General features: G+C 38.0%; 1 protein-coding gene across 2 annotated transcripts in view; it reads right to left on the bottom strand.

The window, feature by feature from the left end:
- Positions 1 to 13,199, bottom strand: part of LOC128991392 (eukaryotic translation initiation factor 4 gamma 1-like) — a 106,822-nt gene extending 93,623 nt beyond the window's left edge. For both annotated transcript variants that reach the window (XM_054414215.1, XM_054414219.1), the window contains exon 1: positions 12,756 to 13,199. Coding sequence is in view for 1 of the 2 variants with exons in the window: in XM_054414219.1 (XP_054270194.1) it covers positions 12,756 to 12,813 (58 nt within the window). In the remaining variant the exon portion in view is untranslated. The remainder of the gene's footprint in view (positions 1 to 12,755) is intronic.
- Positions 13,200 to 13,823: the final 624 nt, after the last annotated feature.

Below are 13,823 nucleotides of genomic sequence, written 5' to 3'. Positions count from 1 at the left end.
TCCCCTGTTGCTGTTTTTTCGACCGACCTATCGCTACCTTATCACCGCCACCCCGAGCATCCAGACCCGGATGAAGGACGGAGGAATGTGAGGAAAGGAAAGAAGAGAAGCGAGTGAAGGGAGATAGAAAGTGGTCTGTCGCGGAGAAAGTACAAAACCAAGGCCACAGCCGCCATCCACAATGTTGACATATCAATTGTAACATTGTTAGTTCAGGGTTACTCTCCATTTCTGAACCTGGCCAAAGAAGTATGGTCGGCGTTGAAAACTGTACACTTGCAGCATGGGTTAAGAAGATACAGACAGTGATTGTAAAAATTTTAAAATAATTAATCAGTTCTTATATCGCCTTAAAACAAATTCTTCATAAAATGAGCGGTTGCTTGAAACCATCTTCACTTATATAATAAATAATTAGCAACAAAGTAAAATATCTAAAATTTGGCAATGAAATAGATCTAGAATAGTTATTGAACTTCAAAGTAGATGATTCAAGCTACTAAATGCACCAGATATGCAACAGAAAACCACAATTTAGAAAATGTTATTTCATTTTTGCAAATTTGCAGATTATCCATTAGAATGTCTAGAAGACTTTCTAATCATTGCAACGTTTGGAACTTCCAGTTACAGTATTGTTATGAGGGAAATGCTGCAGTTGTTGCATGCACCTGATGTATAAATAACACCATAACACCGTACTACTGTTTTGTTATCTTAATTGTAGAGTAATAAGAGAAGTAAATTCAACTAAGCAATTACAGTAAGTATAGACGTGACTCGTAAAAAACAAAATGACCACTAAATGTAAATTAAATTTTAACCTCTTCTTGGAAATGAAAACCGTAACAATTACTCGTAATAAAAAAGCATTATTAGCTTAATGGGACAATTCGCAACACATAAAGTAATGAAACATAATAGATACTGAAAGGTTTTATGGGCTGTAATCTGGGAGAGCGTATACGAAGTGTTGACCAGGTTTGCTTGGAATTTATTCAAACACCGAACACTTTCTGTATTATTTCTTTTAAAAGTAAGGTAGTACACAAAAACTCAACTAGATTTTACTAAAGTTAAATTCATTCAAGCTCTGAATTCGAAAAGTATAAAATACATTTAGGGGAATGACATAATTTACAAGGCTTAGAATCAAATAGACGCCTTTTTGTGTAAACTGTCCACGTACATACAGTTTCTGTTGTTTTGCAAAACAACATTTTATTGTTTTGCTATTTACTAATTAATTAGGTACTCATAATAATCTTTTTCAAAGTAAAATCACTTCAATGGGGACTTACAGAGTTTAATGTATGTTTTAAAATGCATTTTCGCGACTAATGTGCGGGCAGGGCATATCTACATAATATTATTTGAGGGCACATTGATTGAAACAGGGTAGGCTATATACTTTTTGCTCTGTCAAATTAGTTTATGTTAGCGAATTTTTCAATGAAGAAAAGTGAATCCCTTCGTAGGGAAATGGAACGGAGCGACGCACGACGGCGGGCGTCCTTCTGGCACCGAGAGACCTTGCCCCTCCCACGGCGGGCGTCGGGTCAACGACCTGTGCGTGCGTGTGAGGGTGCGTGCGTGCGTATCGATCTATCCCTACTATCCCTATCCTTACCATCCCTCTCAGTGGGACCACGGGAGGGGAGAGAGGGAAATGTCAAAAACCAGCTGGTCCACAAGTCTGTCAACGGTGAGAAAACTGCGGGACCGCGGGGAAAAGGAGGGACAGCGACCGTTACAATATCGGCGGCATTCCTGGCGTGCCTGTGCCTCGGACAATCGCCACGCCGCACGCCGCACGCCGCGCCAATGTCCAGCCACTAGCCAGCGGCCAGGGCCACCGTGGGCGTGGGAAACGACGGTGGGTGTCGGCTGTCGGTGTCAGTAGGAGCAGCAGGAATCGTAGAACGAAATGGACCTAATAACCCAATAGATCATAGGTGATAGGAACTGTACACAGTGGGCAAGTGGGACATGAAGCGTAGGTCTGTGCCATACATATTGTCTGATGGGAAGAATCTACCATCAGAACTTAACTGAAGTCTGAATTAGCCAACAGAATGCACTTCAATCTACAATTCTACTTTCGCCCTAAATTTTGTCACTGTGATGGTTGATGTGATATATGCAATATATGGTCCATTCGGTTTTGCTTGGTTTAAAAGTTGCCATATCCAAACGAAACAATTAATTTGGATCAGCATATATATTTTCATTCCTAACCCGACTTAAAACTTTTAATTTTGCAGATGCATATGATTTTGTTCATCACGGCTGTTTAAAATGGGATATTCTTCTTGGCAACATACAAATAACTGAAAACTAAATCTTACTTCCAAGAAGCCAGTTTCTCTGTTGCCAAACTACAAATTAAAGCACTAGCACTTAACTGAAAAATGCATGCACAGATGCCAGATTAAATTTTTCTAACATACCGGGGTGAACAGGAGGAAGAGGAAGTGAAGAGGAGTGAACAATTACGAATGAATACTTGTAATCATTGATGAATGTACACAAAATGATTCGGAAACAAATTGTAAAATTTCATTTTTTGAGGGTCAAAAATAGGACTAACCAATTTTTACCCTATAGACCCCCCCCCCCCCTAAAAAAACCTTGTTCCCATACTGTAGTATAGTCGGATCATGCTCATTTGGGAGCTCGTAAATAAATGTAAATATGAAAAATGTAAATCAGTACCAGGCTTAGGTCTTATAATGAGACTTGCGATATTAGCTTTTTCTCCTTAGAAGATTCGTTATAAATCTAGATGGCAGAAGTGTCTAAATATGTCTTTAAAATTGGACACATCCCCTATCAAATCTACCATCTTAGGTGACCAGAGTAATATTCACACTGCTATGAGCAGTGAAGCCAGTAAACGCTGACTGCTAGACTCCACTTCCTGCTTCACTACAATCAGGTCAACTCTCTCCGCAATTAATTCCTCCTGACAAGTGTATTTCACTAATTATAGCATCTATTAAGTCATCAGTCAGCTCAATTAGCACAGGTAATTATCTGAGGTAATCTGCACAAAACAAAGCATATCCACATCTGCCAGCTAACGCTGTACATGGACAAATGTACAGCGGAAAAGTTTGACATATGTTTTGAGTCATAGGCCTGCCAATATCACATAACCTGGATAAGATTTGGGTTTCTAGTGACAGAGAATATTGATTCACTAGATTTTAGTGCGATTGGGTTGAATTCAAATTACTCAGTTTCAAAAAGTTATTAAAAAGTGTCTAATGTTGAGAGCTGAACAAGCTAAAATCAAAGTTTAGTTTCGGCCGCTTAGCATCGCACATGCTTTTGCAGCAGTTAGATTGCAATGCAATGGGGAATTCAAAACCAGATGGATTTAAAAGACATTAAATAATTTTAACAACTGAAATACTCAACAAAATTGTGTAATTTACACCCCCTGCAGTAAAATAGCTGGAATAAAAAAAAAGATGAATGGGGTCCAAATTAATATGATTCTTTCTGTTTTTAAACTGATAACAGGTGTTCAATAGATCTCCATATTTCTATCTCTGTAAGATTCAACTGGCCATAAAATAATGATTTAAAGGCACAAGTAAAATAAGAAAGACCCCAAACAGTTTGAATTTTAAACACAAGTTTACTTATTAAAATTTTGTTCAAACAATAAATATTTCTTGTGAGTAAAGGTCAAACAATCTCAATTCCTTGGCCAGATAAGAGGCAGTTTGGTGAGATAACAGAGTAAATTAGTAAATCAATAACCATAATGTTATCAAGTTCTACAGAATGAATGGGTTCTGTTCACTCTCTCAAACTCAACATGGAAATTCTTAAATATTTAACTTTCAAGTGCACCCCTAATGTGTTTTTATCACAGACACTCTCATAAGACATCAGAGGCGTTTGACATCAGCTTGTCTGTATGAAGGTATTACAGCATAAACGGATGTTCCCCAAAAAAAAATAAGTTGTAGTCAAAGACATAAGTTGTACATTATTTCCTTAGTTAACTTAGTCTGCTAATTATAACAAAGAAAGTTGTTCCAACAAAATAATATTTCTCATCATATGGTTTTTTTTTTTTACTTGTATTTATTGGCCAGTTATACTGATTGCATATTTTATTTACTACACGAAAGCACCCCTTTACCTCCATTAATACAAATTGACATGCAAAAATAATTCGGTAGGCCTCATACTCTCATAGGGGAGGTAATTGCCCGGTGTCTGAACCGGCACTTCAGGTAGGCCACAGTTATGGACGACTGGTAAGCGCCAGCCCCTTAGGGGGAGCCTCCAGTGACATTCCCTCCATTCAGGGTGGTAGGGTGTTTAGCTCTCGGAGAGGTGGAAGTGCGCCATCAATCTCCCATCTACCTGAGACTATGGTTCTTTGGGCTTCGGCCTGCTTGCTCTGTCGGCCAGCATTCTGTTTGGCAAATCCTCGACTTTAGAAGTAGCCTTTCCTGGTGGTGAAATCGGGCAAGTACCCGTAAGCTCACGGGGACACTCTAGGGGAACATAAATTTCCGCAGTGTGAGGGCAACGGCTGGGCACACTCCATCAGCCAATCCCTGTCTCTGAGACCGGAAGGTATGGTTATCTTGAGTGTGGGGAGGTTCTCCCTGGGCAAAGGGTGTCGCCACCTTTGGTGGATAGGTTCATCCGGGTGGGACCCACTTCTATTCCAGCCTCCTTTTGGGAAACCCTGATGGCCTGGCAGTGATGGGGGTGTTCAGGGATCTATCGCCTTGGTCACCTCTGGTTTCCCAGCAACTGGGTAAGGCCTCGATTGGGTAGTGGTGTAAATAGGTGGTTGGGGTTCCCCCCATCAGCTTGCTGGTGGTCCCCTTCTTCCTGGCTTTGATGGCGGGTTCTGCCTGTCAGGGATTGGATATGTCCCGAGTGTTGCTTGCACTAAATGCGTCAGGGCATTCCATTATGGTCCTTCTGGGTTTCGTACCTGGGGGAACCCAGGTGGAGTGACGCTTAAACAAGTAGCCGGTATCCCTGGTTAGGATTGAGGGGCAACCCTCTCTCCGAAGGATTGCTTCGGCAGCCGGTGAGCCTGATGACCATAAGTCATCCTCCCATGGTGTGCCAAAGGTCGGTGCGTATGCTTCGGCCTACATCATGGGGCCCGGGTGTGTTTAATTACAGGTAATGGGTTTGCAGTCAGGGAGCTTCTGGCTCTTGTTGACAAACGAAATGGAATGGAAAAATGGTAGGCCTGATAGATACAGTATCTTGACATTATGATTGTGTTAACAAAGTGGATCTAACTTTCCTGAAAATAACCTGGTGGTAATGGTGAGACGGTAGTGTCACAGACTTTGGGCCCGAGGAGTTCGGATCCTGGTCACTGCCACTAATTTTTATCAGCACAGTTCACCCTTGTACTGTACCAGAAACCAGCTCACCCCCCTTGCTTTGCTGGAAACGTTCCATGCAAAGGTCCAAAGCCTATGTGGACGGGCAAATGCAAAATTAAAAGACACCGCCAACCTCTTAAAAAAAACCTAGACCAAACACATTGGCGACAGACTTTCTAATCAAAGCAAGAAGAAATAAAAAGCAAATCTCAGAGTTACCATAGGCTACTCCAATCTCAAATGGCAGATATTTACTGAGAGTCTAAAATCTAATAGTGAACCACAGGAGTAAACTGAACCATACCCAAAAACGCTCACTGTTCAACGCCGGTAAAATGCAGGTGAGCAGCCAACCACTAAAACTTACTATTGCATTGACCAGTGGCAGGAAGTACTACCAACCCAGTGGCGTAATAAATTACACACTAGCACATATATAAATTGTTGTGAGGTATCGTCAAATCTTTCAACGTAGTCAAAAATCAGTGTACCATGTGCATTGAATATATTGCTTGTGCGAACTTTCTTAACTATTTAAGGACCTGATATAAGGACAAATCCTGTACCTTTTATAGCCAGCCCAAAACTTTGTAAAATTCCCGGTTAGTAGACACCCTGTAAACTTATATAACTTAGGCAGACTTAACTTAGTCTACTTCAAATCTCTGCTTCAGACACATTGTAATTTATTTGGGCTAAGCCTATGTTATGAAATGGAGCCTTTTATGTGCTAAAAATAAGTAAACTTCATAAAACTGGAACGCATGTTATAGAAATTAATGATTCCATCACAACGTGGCTGCATCTTAATTTCAATCTTCTGACGCAAAGCAACAGCATAACTTAATTAGTTTAACAGGCAACTGTTTATCGAGGAAAGCGAGTCGAACAAGAATATGCAAGAATTTTCAAGAGCCGATGGATATTAACAGAGATACGGCCAGAAAAAGTTGGAAAATAGAGTTTTAGTTAGCTCCCAAGATTCAAAAGTCTTTAATCATCACACAATTATGATCAAAACTAGGTTAGGTTGGGTTAGGTTACTAAGAATACCCATATTAATGATAACCTAACCTAACCCTTCGTAATCTAACCTAGTTTTTGGTCATTTTTGGCGCTGACTCGATTTTCCTATGCTTTTCCGGCCGTATTTCCTTTCATATCCATCAAATCTTAAAAATTCTTGCATCTTGTTCACCCTCGCTCTACTGGTTAATTTGAGTAGGTACTTAAATGACAATTTTTCCGCTTTTCTATTCCGTGGTTTTCCGTTTTTCCAACATAATTTATGTAATTTTAAATTCACAAAAACTGACAATTTTAAATATCTGGGAGTGACAATAACAAGTGAAAGCAGACAAGACGACGAAATCCAATGTAGAATAACAGCAGATCAACGGTGCTATTGGAGTCTAACAAAACTATTTAGAAGTAGACTCCTAACCAGAAGAACTAAAATAAAGATGTATAAAGAAATAATACAACCAGTTCTACTATATGGAGCAGAAGTCTGGACGCTTACGAAGCAAAATGAAAAGAAATTGATAGTTTTTAAAAATAAAATCTTACGTAGAGTGTTTGGACATATTAATGACAATGGTGAATGGCGGATAAGGAAGAACCAAGAATTAAGACAACTTTATAATGACCCAGATAATATAGCAATGGTAAAGAGCAGAAGATTACGATGGCTGGGACATGTATAGAAGAGATGATATCAGTATGATTAAGAAGGTATGGATGGGGCAACCAGAAGGAAGACGGCCGCTAGGACGACCCAGATTAAGATGGAATGACCAAGTGAGGCAGGACCTCAGGAGGTTAGGAGCAAGTTTGGAGGCAGCAGAAGACAGGCAGCAGTGGAGGAGCGTTGTTGGCGAGGCCAAAAATCACTTGGGATTTGTGTGGCCACAGGAGTAAGTAAGTAACTTAAGTAATTTATGTTATTTCCTACGGTTTGAAAAATTAAATTTTCATTTTAAACGAGGGTGCACTGAGAAGGTAACAATTACACTGGTAACAATTACCACTACAGTAGAACCCCTGATATCCGGCATTGGATTTACAGGTCCTCTGTTTATCTGGCCCCTTCCAGGAAGCCAATATCAAAATGTTTTTCTCACAGCTTAGGCCCATTCTACATGAGCGTGAAAACCGTGACGGGATTCCCGTGTCGGGACCGCGCGCTCGACAGGAACCATTGGTGTGTCTACACGAGCGGGATTCACGTCGCGGCAGTAGGCGGGGGCGCGGTGTTGGCTCGAGGTCGGCGTCAAACCCACGTCGGGAATCCCGCCCAGCCATTCTACACGTAGCGTTGTCACCACGCGCGGCAGCTCAACTCTGATCCATTATTGTAGGCCTTATTTGCGAGTTAGAGGCTCGGCCTGCACTTAATAATGATTAAGATTACATCATGGTTCACTCTGAAAAGCGGAGAAATGCACTTAGTCTGTGGCGTTTATATACAAATGTTCAAGTAATATCAACGGTGTTTGCATGCTAATAGACATGTAAATTTTAAAATATTTATAATATTTAAACAAAGTTTGTACATAAAATAACACATACTGTATTCTGAAAGCCATTGACATGCATTGAAACGTGGGACATTTTTACTAAGCGATTGACACCATCCGGCAAAGCAATTGGGACAACAAATTTCAAGGGTACAACATGTGTTTCAAAGTAAAAAATTCAGGTCTTTAATCTAAGAGGATTGTCGAACTAACCAACACCGAACTTATGTTTGAAATTAACATATTATTGTTTTAACCCTATAGCTGGCAGTCATTTTACTCTGTAGTGGCAAGGGTTTTTTAGGCGTTGCGCAACCATTTTTTAAAACACTTAAAAAATATATAAACCCAGAAAACACATTATATTATATATCATTTTTTCAGCAAAAAACAAGGAATAATATTATATAAATTTTAGTTATGAAATTTTAGTTTACAAAAAATATATTTTTTAGTATATTTACTAAGCGTAAACTTTTTTTATTTATATGCATAGGCTATATAATTCCATAATACAACACAAATCAATGAACTCAAGAAAATTTTTTAAAATATACAAAATGTCCAGAATTCCATGAGGAAATGAATTATATATAATACATGTAGGCTACCTTGTTTCTAAAAAAAATACATATATTGTCAACCGGGGCTAATATGAACACACCAAAATATTGGGGCTAATATGAACAATGACTTAAAAAGTCATTTATCTGGGATTTTTAATCATGAAAAAAATATAATTAGAAAGGAAATTTATTGTATTTTTTGTGTCCATAATGTGAAAACTTCAAATTTGACTTTTAGGTACTTTAAAAAAATACTTTGTTAAAACACTTTTTTTCCGCCCAAAAAACTTTTCCGCGCAAAGTGAAAACTTTTGTTATAACAATTTTTACATTGGTTGTAGGAATAATCTTAAGCCTGAATTTTGTTAAATAAGAATTGGGGATTATTTTTCTTTTCCCAAAGTTAAAATATAATAATAACAGCCAAAGTTATAAGCTTTCAAATTTGGGGGGCTAATGTGAACAGTGAATGGGGGCTATTGTGAACAGTACCACCTTCCGCTATGTCGCTACAGTGTTAAAAACACTGGCTGACGGGGAGATCGAAGTGATGGGATTTAAATCCTGTGATGAGGAAAAAAAATCATTCCTGAAAAAAGAAGATGATATATTTATTGTATCTACCACTGACATTTTGGGGAAACTTCCAGCCCCTAATGTATGTGGAACCAGTGATAGACATAAGTATGTCTTCGACAAAATTGTCGAAGTTTTTGAGGCGTAAGTTCCTCAATAAACTTCTTTGAAGGCCTTACAGTGATAAAACAGTTTTAATTTTACAAAGACAACAGTTAAGGTGTTGAATAGGCATAGCCCACATTTTTATATTTACCTAATAGGCCTAAAAGTGCAATAAACTGTCATTTGCCTAAACGAACAATTTGCATTGTCTTAAATTAGGCTATTGTTTTTTTAAGTGCTTTAAACAATTTGTATGTGGAAGAAATTTTTAATAAATACTCAGGTATGTTGACAGATAATTTTTTTCTTGTTTATATCTTATTATTAGCCCTGTATAATATTTATAAATGGTTTTAAAAAAAAGGGTTACCGTAGGGCGACCCGCGGCTCTCCAAAGATACCTTCATATCTCAAAAACTATTTAAGATAAAATATTGAGACTTATTGCAACTGGTAGACTAGACCCTAGGCTTGTTCACAACAGCCCCCACATATGCCTAGTGTTGTAAATAACAGAGTTATTAAGAGTGTTCACATTAGCCCCATGGGCTGTTCACATTAGCCCCTTTTAGCGGGGCTAATGTGAACAGTGGTTTTTAATTTTTTTTTAAATAATGGTTACATTTTATGGTTTTTGTTAATAAATAAATAGATTCAGCTAAAAGAGCTGTATACACTACTATTTTTTCTTTTCTTCTGTCATTTACCATTTTTGAGTTAATGTCAAAAGTTTACTTTTTTTGTTCATATTAGCCCCGGTTGACCCTAGCCTAACAGTTTTTATTACCATATACATATTCGGTGTACAACCAACCCTAGGCCTAGTACTAGAATTGCATGTCTCCTGGCTACCTACTTAGAATTGGAACTCACTAGATCGGTCACAGTAGTTACAATCATTCATCTTGAAGTGAAATCAACTCACATTTCAATAAAAAATAAAACTTATAACGAAAAAACACCGAAACTAACCAAACACAACACGAAATAAACAACAACAGACACTGGTAATAAGCGATTATTGCGTCACCATGACAATGCCGTCAGCTGATGCTTTATTTTCATAGAGTTTTAAGTTTTCCCAAAGGCGTATAAATAGTTGAAATGCACATCAATTGACAGATTATTCATTTCTGAACCGAATAAATACTATATTAAGTGAATTTTTTTCATTTTCGTGCAAAAATCGGCGATTTCCGATACGTTGTAAATGCGCCTGCCGTTTCGGCCGCGGCGTAAATCGCCCGATATCGGGCGCATGCCAGCTCAAGGGTTAACATGGTTTGGAACTAACGAATCATAACATTGTCAATTTAAACCAATCTATATATAATAGGCAAGCATGCTTCTTTAAAACATTTTTTCTCAGCTCGTGTGCATCGCAGAGATAATCTACGCATAGGCCTACCGTTAGAAAGATATTTTCCTGTAGATGTGCAGAATCCCTTTAACAATTAAAATAGGCTCAAATATAAGGACAAAAAATGAATTTTAAATTTGAAAAAATTAACCTGAGCTTTATGGGTTGCGATGCTGGCTGACGAAATAACAACGAAATATTTAAACAGAAATAAATGGAAGAAATTCCAATCACATGTTTTATTTACAGCGTAGGAAGAAAATAGAGAAGCCTGTACAAAAAAAAATTCCATCCCCATGTTAAAGTTGTCACCAGTTATAACACCCCCACCGCAGCAAACCTGCAGACTTAACGAATTTCAACTTGTCTGATTACATTTTTCTATCATTTTTGTCTGCTACGGGAAAGGTAAAACGTGTTTTTTTGACCATAGGTCAATAGTATAGGATGAAATAAATACATTTGCCAAATTTTATCAACATATATCCATAAACAAGTAAACTGCAACCAATTTCATTTTCTCCATAAGGCCTACCGCACACAAGAGACTTTTTGTCGGCCGACTGTTGGCCATCCGTCTGGCTGGAGTCGGGTGGACAATCGAAAAGTCGTCAAGACTGTTTGGTCGTTGACTATGGGTGCGCACACGACACGACTGTTTAGTCGTCTTTCGAGTGTCAAAAGGATGTATATGACAGACACCGCTGTCATATGTGCGTTACTGACAAGATTTCGTGCAAGAAAACTTAAGAGAAAATACTGGGTGCATCCAATTTATAGTCCGAGAACCATGAAAGGCCAGATTTACCTCTATACTCGGATTCGAGGAAATATCCAGACAAATTTTTCATGTACTCATAAATGAGTGTTGATTTTTTTGACCAATTGTTAATACCCCGGCTTCAAATACTTACCTCATCCCATAACTTTTAGGGAATAAGCTGTAACCGTGGGTCTCATGGTGAGACCTGGTCCCGGGACAGATTTACCTTTTCGTTTTGATGTCCCCAGAGGCCAAAAACACCATCCGTTCAAATTCACACACACACATATATAGGAATATTTGTCCGTTAGCACGATGACTCGAAAAAAAAAATCATCCGATCTTGATGAAATTTGGTACAAACGTGTAGGCCTAAATCTACTTTATTTGAATGAGTTCGCAAACCAGCATGACTATGGGAACGGCGGTTTATGGGGGGTTTTATCGGGTAAAAATGGGGGTTTCCCATTTTTTTACGTTTCCCATTTAGGCCTAAGCATTTTTGAAAAAGTAATTTGAAGTGTTTTTCTCAGGATTTTAATTTTACAAAAACAGTCTGCAGGCAACATAAACTAACAACTCGCAGGCAACATAAACTAACAACTCGATACGTTATAACCTAAACTTTAGGTCCCTTCCTAATCTAACCTAACTTCAAAACACTTAATGCAGTCACCAATTCACATACAGCACGACCTACCACCACCCTGACATGCCTAAATAAGAACTACATGTAATTAGTCCACCAGTCCATCTATATCTCCATAATGTGACAAAATTCCTATTATAGAGAACATTAAGTTATTTGATTACAGAATCACTTGAAATGTTATTCATCCTATCTTGTTTATTGTAATGTTAAGTATGTTTTTACGGCTATATCTTGAGAAACATTCATCAGCGGTGAAAAATAATGGTATATTTGGATTCAGGAGGTAAAAAACTACAAAGTAAGATATCAAAATTAAAAATTTGTTTGGAGGCACCTATACGGAATAAATGACTTAGCCAAATGTTCTCCTTATGTAAATCGATTCAGACTCTAAACTTAAGATGTACCGTAGGCCTATAATGTAGGCCCTAACCTTAAAATAGGCTAAGTTAGGCCTCCTATGTTAGGAAAATTAAGACTTAATTTTATAAACAACTTGAAAACTAGTCAATTGGCCTAGCCTAGGCTAAGCCAAGGGCTTGGATTGTCAGGTGACTGATAAGGAAAAAGAAAAAGGTTGCACCATTCATAATAACTTAGCCAATGAAATGCTAACTTACTTTTCTAGTTTAAGCCTACCTAAAGGTACAGAAAAAGACTTGCAAGTAGGGTACTTTCAAGGACAACTGTATTAGACCAACAAAAGCTTGGTTGTCTTGACATCACCCATTAATGATGGACTCAAGATGGGCTAACAAACTATTTGGCATAGCCTATGAGTGATCCTTTAGTAGTATTATATAAATTAAATGTGTCTCAATGTAAAAACTTACCGTGTGAAGCATGCGAATTAATTTGAAACGACTGTCCTGAAGTTTGTCCTTTTTGCATGCTTACAGCAACGTGTACTTAAGTCCGTTATGAGTCTTCATAGGATCCCACTCCAAATAGCAATTATTACGTAAAACCGCAGATTTACACGACAATTTTCAATTTACAGAAAACACTCGTTAATTACAAACACAAATGCACCATAATAAATCAAAACAGATTACTCCAAACGAGGATTAATTCGGATTAATCGAACTATTCACAAAGGGCACCACCTCAACGTTTTAATTCAAGAAGAAGGCTTCGTCCATTTTCGTAATCTTCGTTTCTCATTCGGGAGCAGTCGGAATCGTCTGGTCCACGACAAATGGCGGCGGAGAAATGTTGTAAATTATAAAAATTATAGCTGTATTCTAGTGGAACTATTCACTATTGCCAATTAATTCAATTTGAAAGAACTGCTGTATACAGAGAGCTGGAAAATTCACGCAATTAGATAGATATACTTAAAATTCAACAAACAACAAAGTAGGTAAATTGTCAAATACAGTGCCAAACAAATTTATTTTTATTAGATACTGCCTGTGAGATATCGTCAAATCTAGAGAATGTACTATAAGAAAATACTATATGCCTCAGTCTATTTTATTTTTTCCTAACTTGCAGGTTGCAAACCATTTTCAAACCACAGAAGAAGTTATGATTTACCTTTCCATTGCCTGGTCAGTTCTTGCATTTCCCAGGACATATCTGCATACTTAAATTACATTATACTTTACTTTATACTTTCTTATGAAATGGCGACCATACTATGTGTAGGTATTTTAACCCAAGCATGAATGGAGATGAGTGTAGGATGAGTGGCGCGATCTTGTAGTCTTGTTAGTGACTAAGGCCGACATTCCTTATACACAGCTGTTAATTAATAGCCCAAACAGCTAATGGCAACTAAGAGACCTACAGTTTATAGTGGACTCCGAACCACATTTTTTCCTTGGAATATACGAATTGGTCTAATTATCAGGATAGTACTGCGGATAGTAGTAGTACTCACTAGTGCGGACGTTAAT

The sequence above is a fragment of the Macrosteles quadrilineatus genome, unplaced genomic scaffold (assembly GCF_028750875.1).
Source record: "Macrosteles quadrilineatus isolate MER2022 unplaced genomic scaffold, UCM_ALF_1.0 Scaffold_4__1_contigs__length_99947679, whole genome shotgun sequence".
NCBI classification, from domain to species: Eukaryota; Metazoa; Arthropoda; class Insecta; order Hemiptera; family Cicadellidae; genus Macrosteles; species Macrosteles quadrilineatus.
The sequence above is the reverse complement of the archived record's forward strand: the minus strand, read 5'-3'. Positions and strand labels throughout refer to the sequence as shown.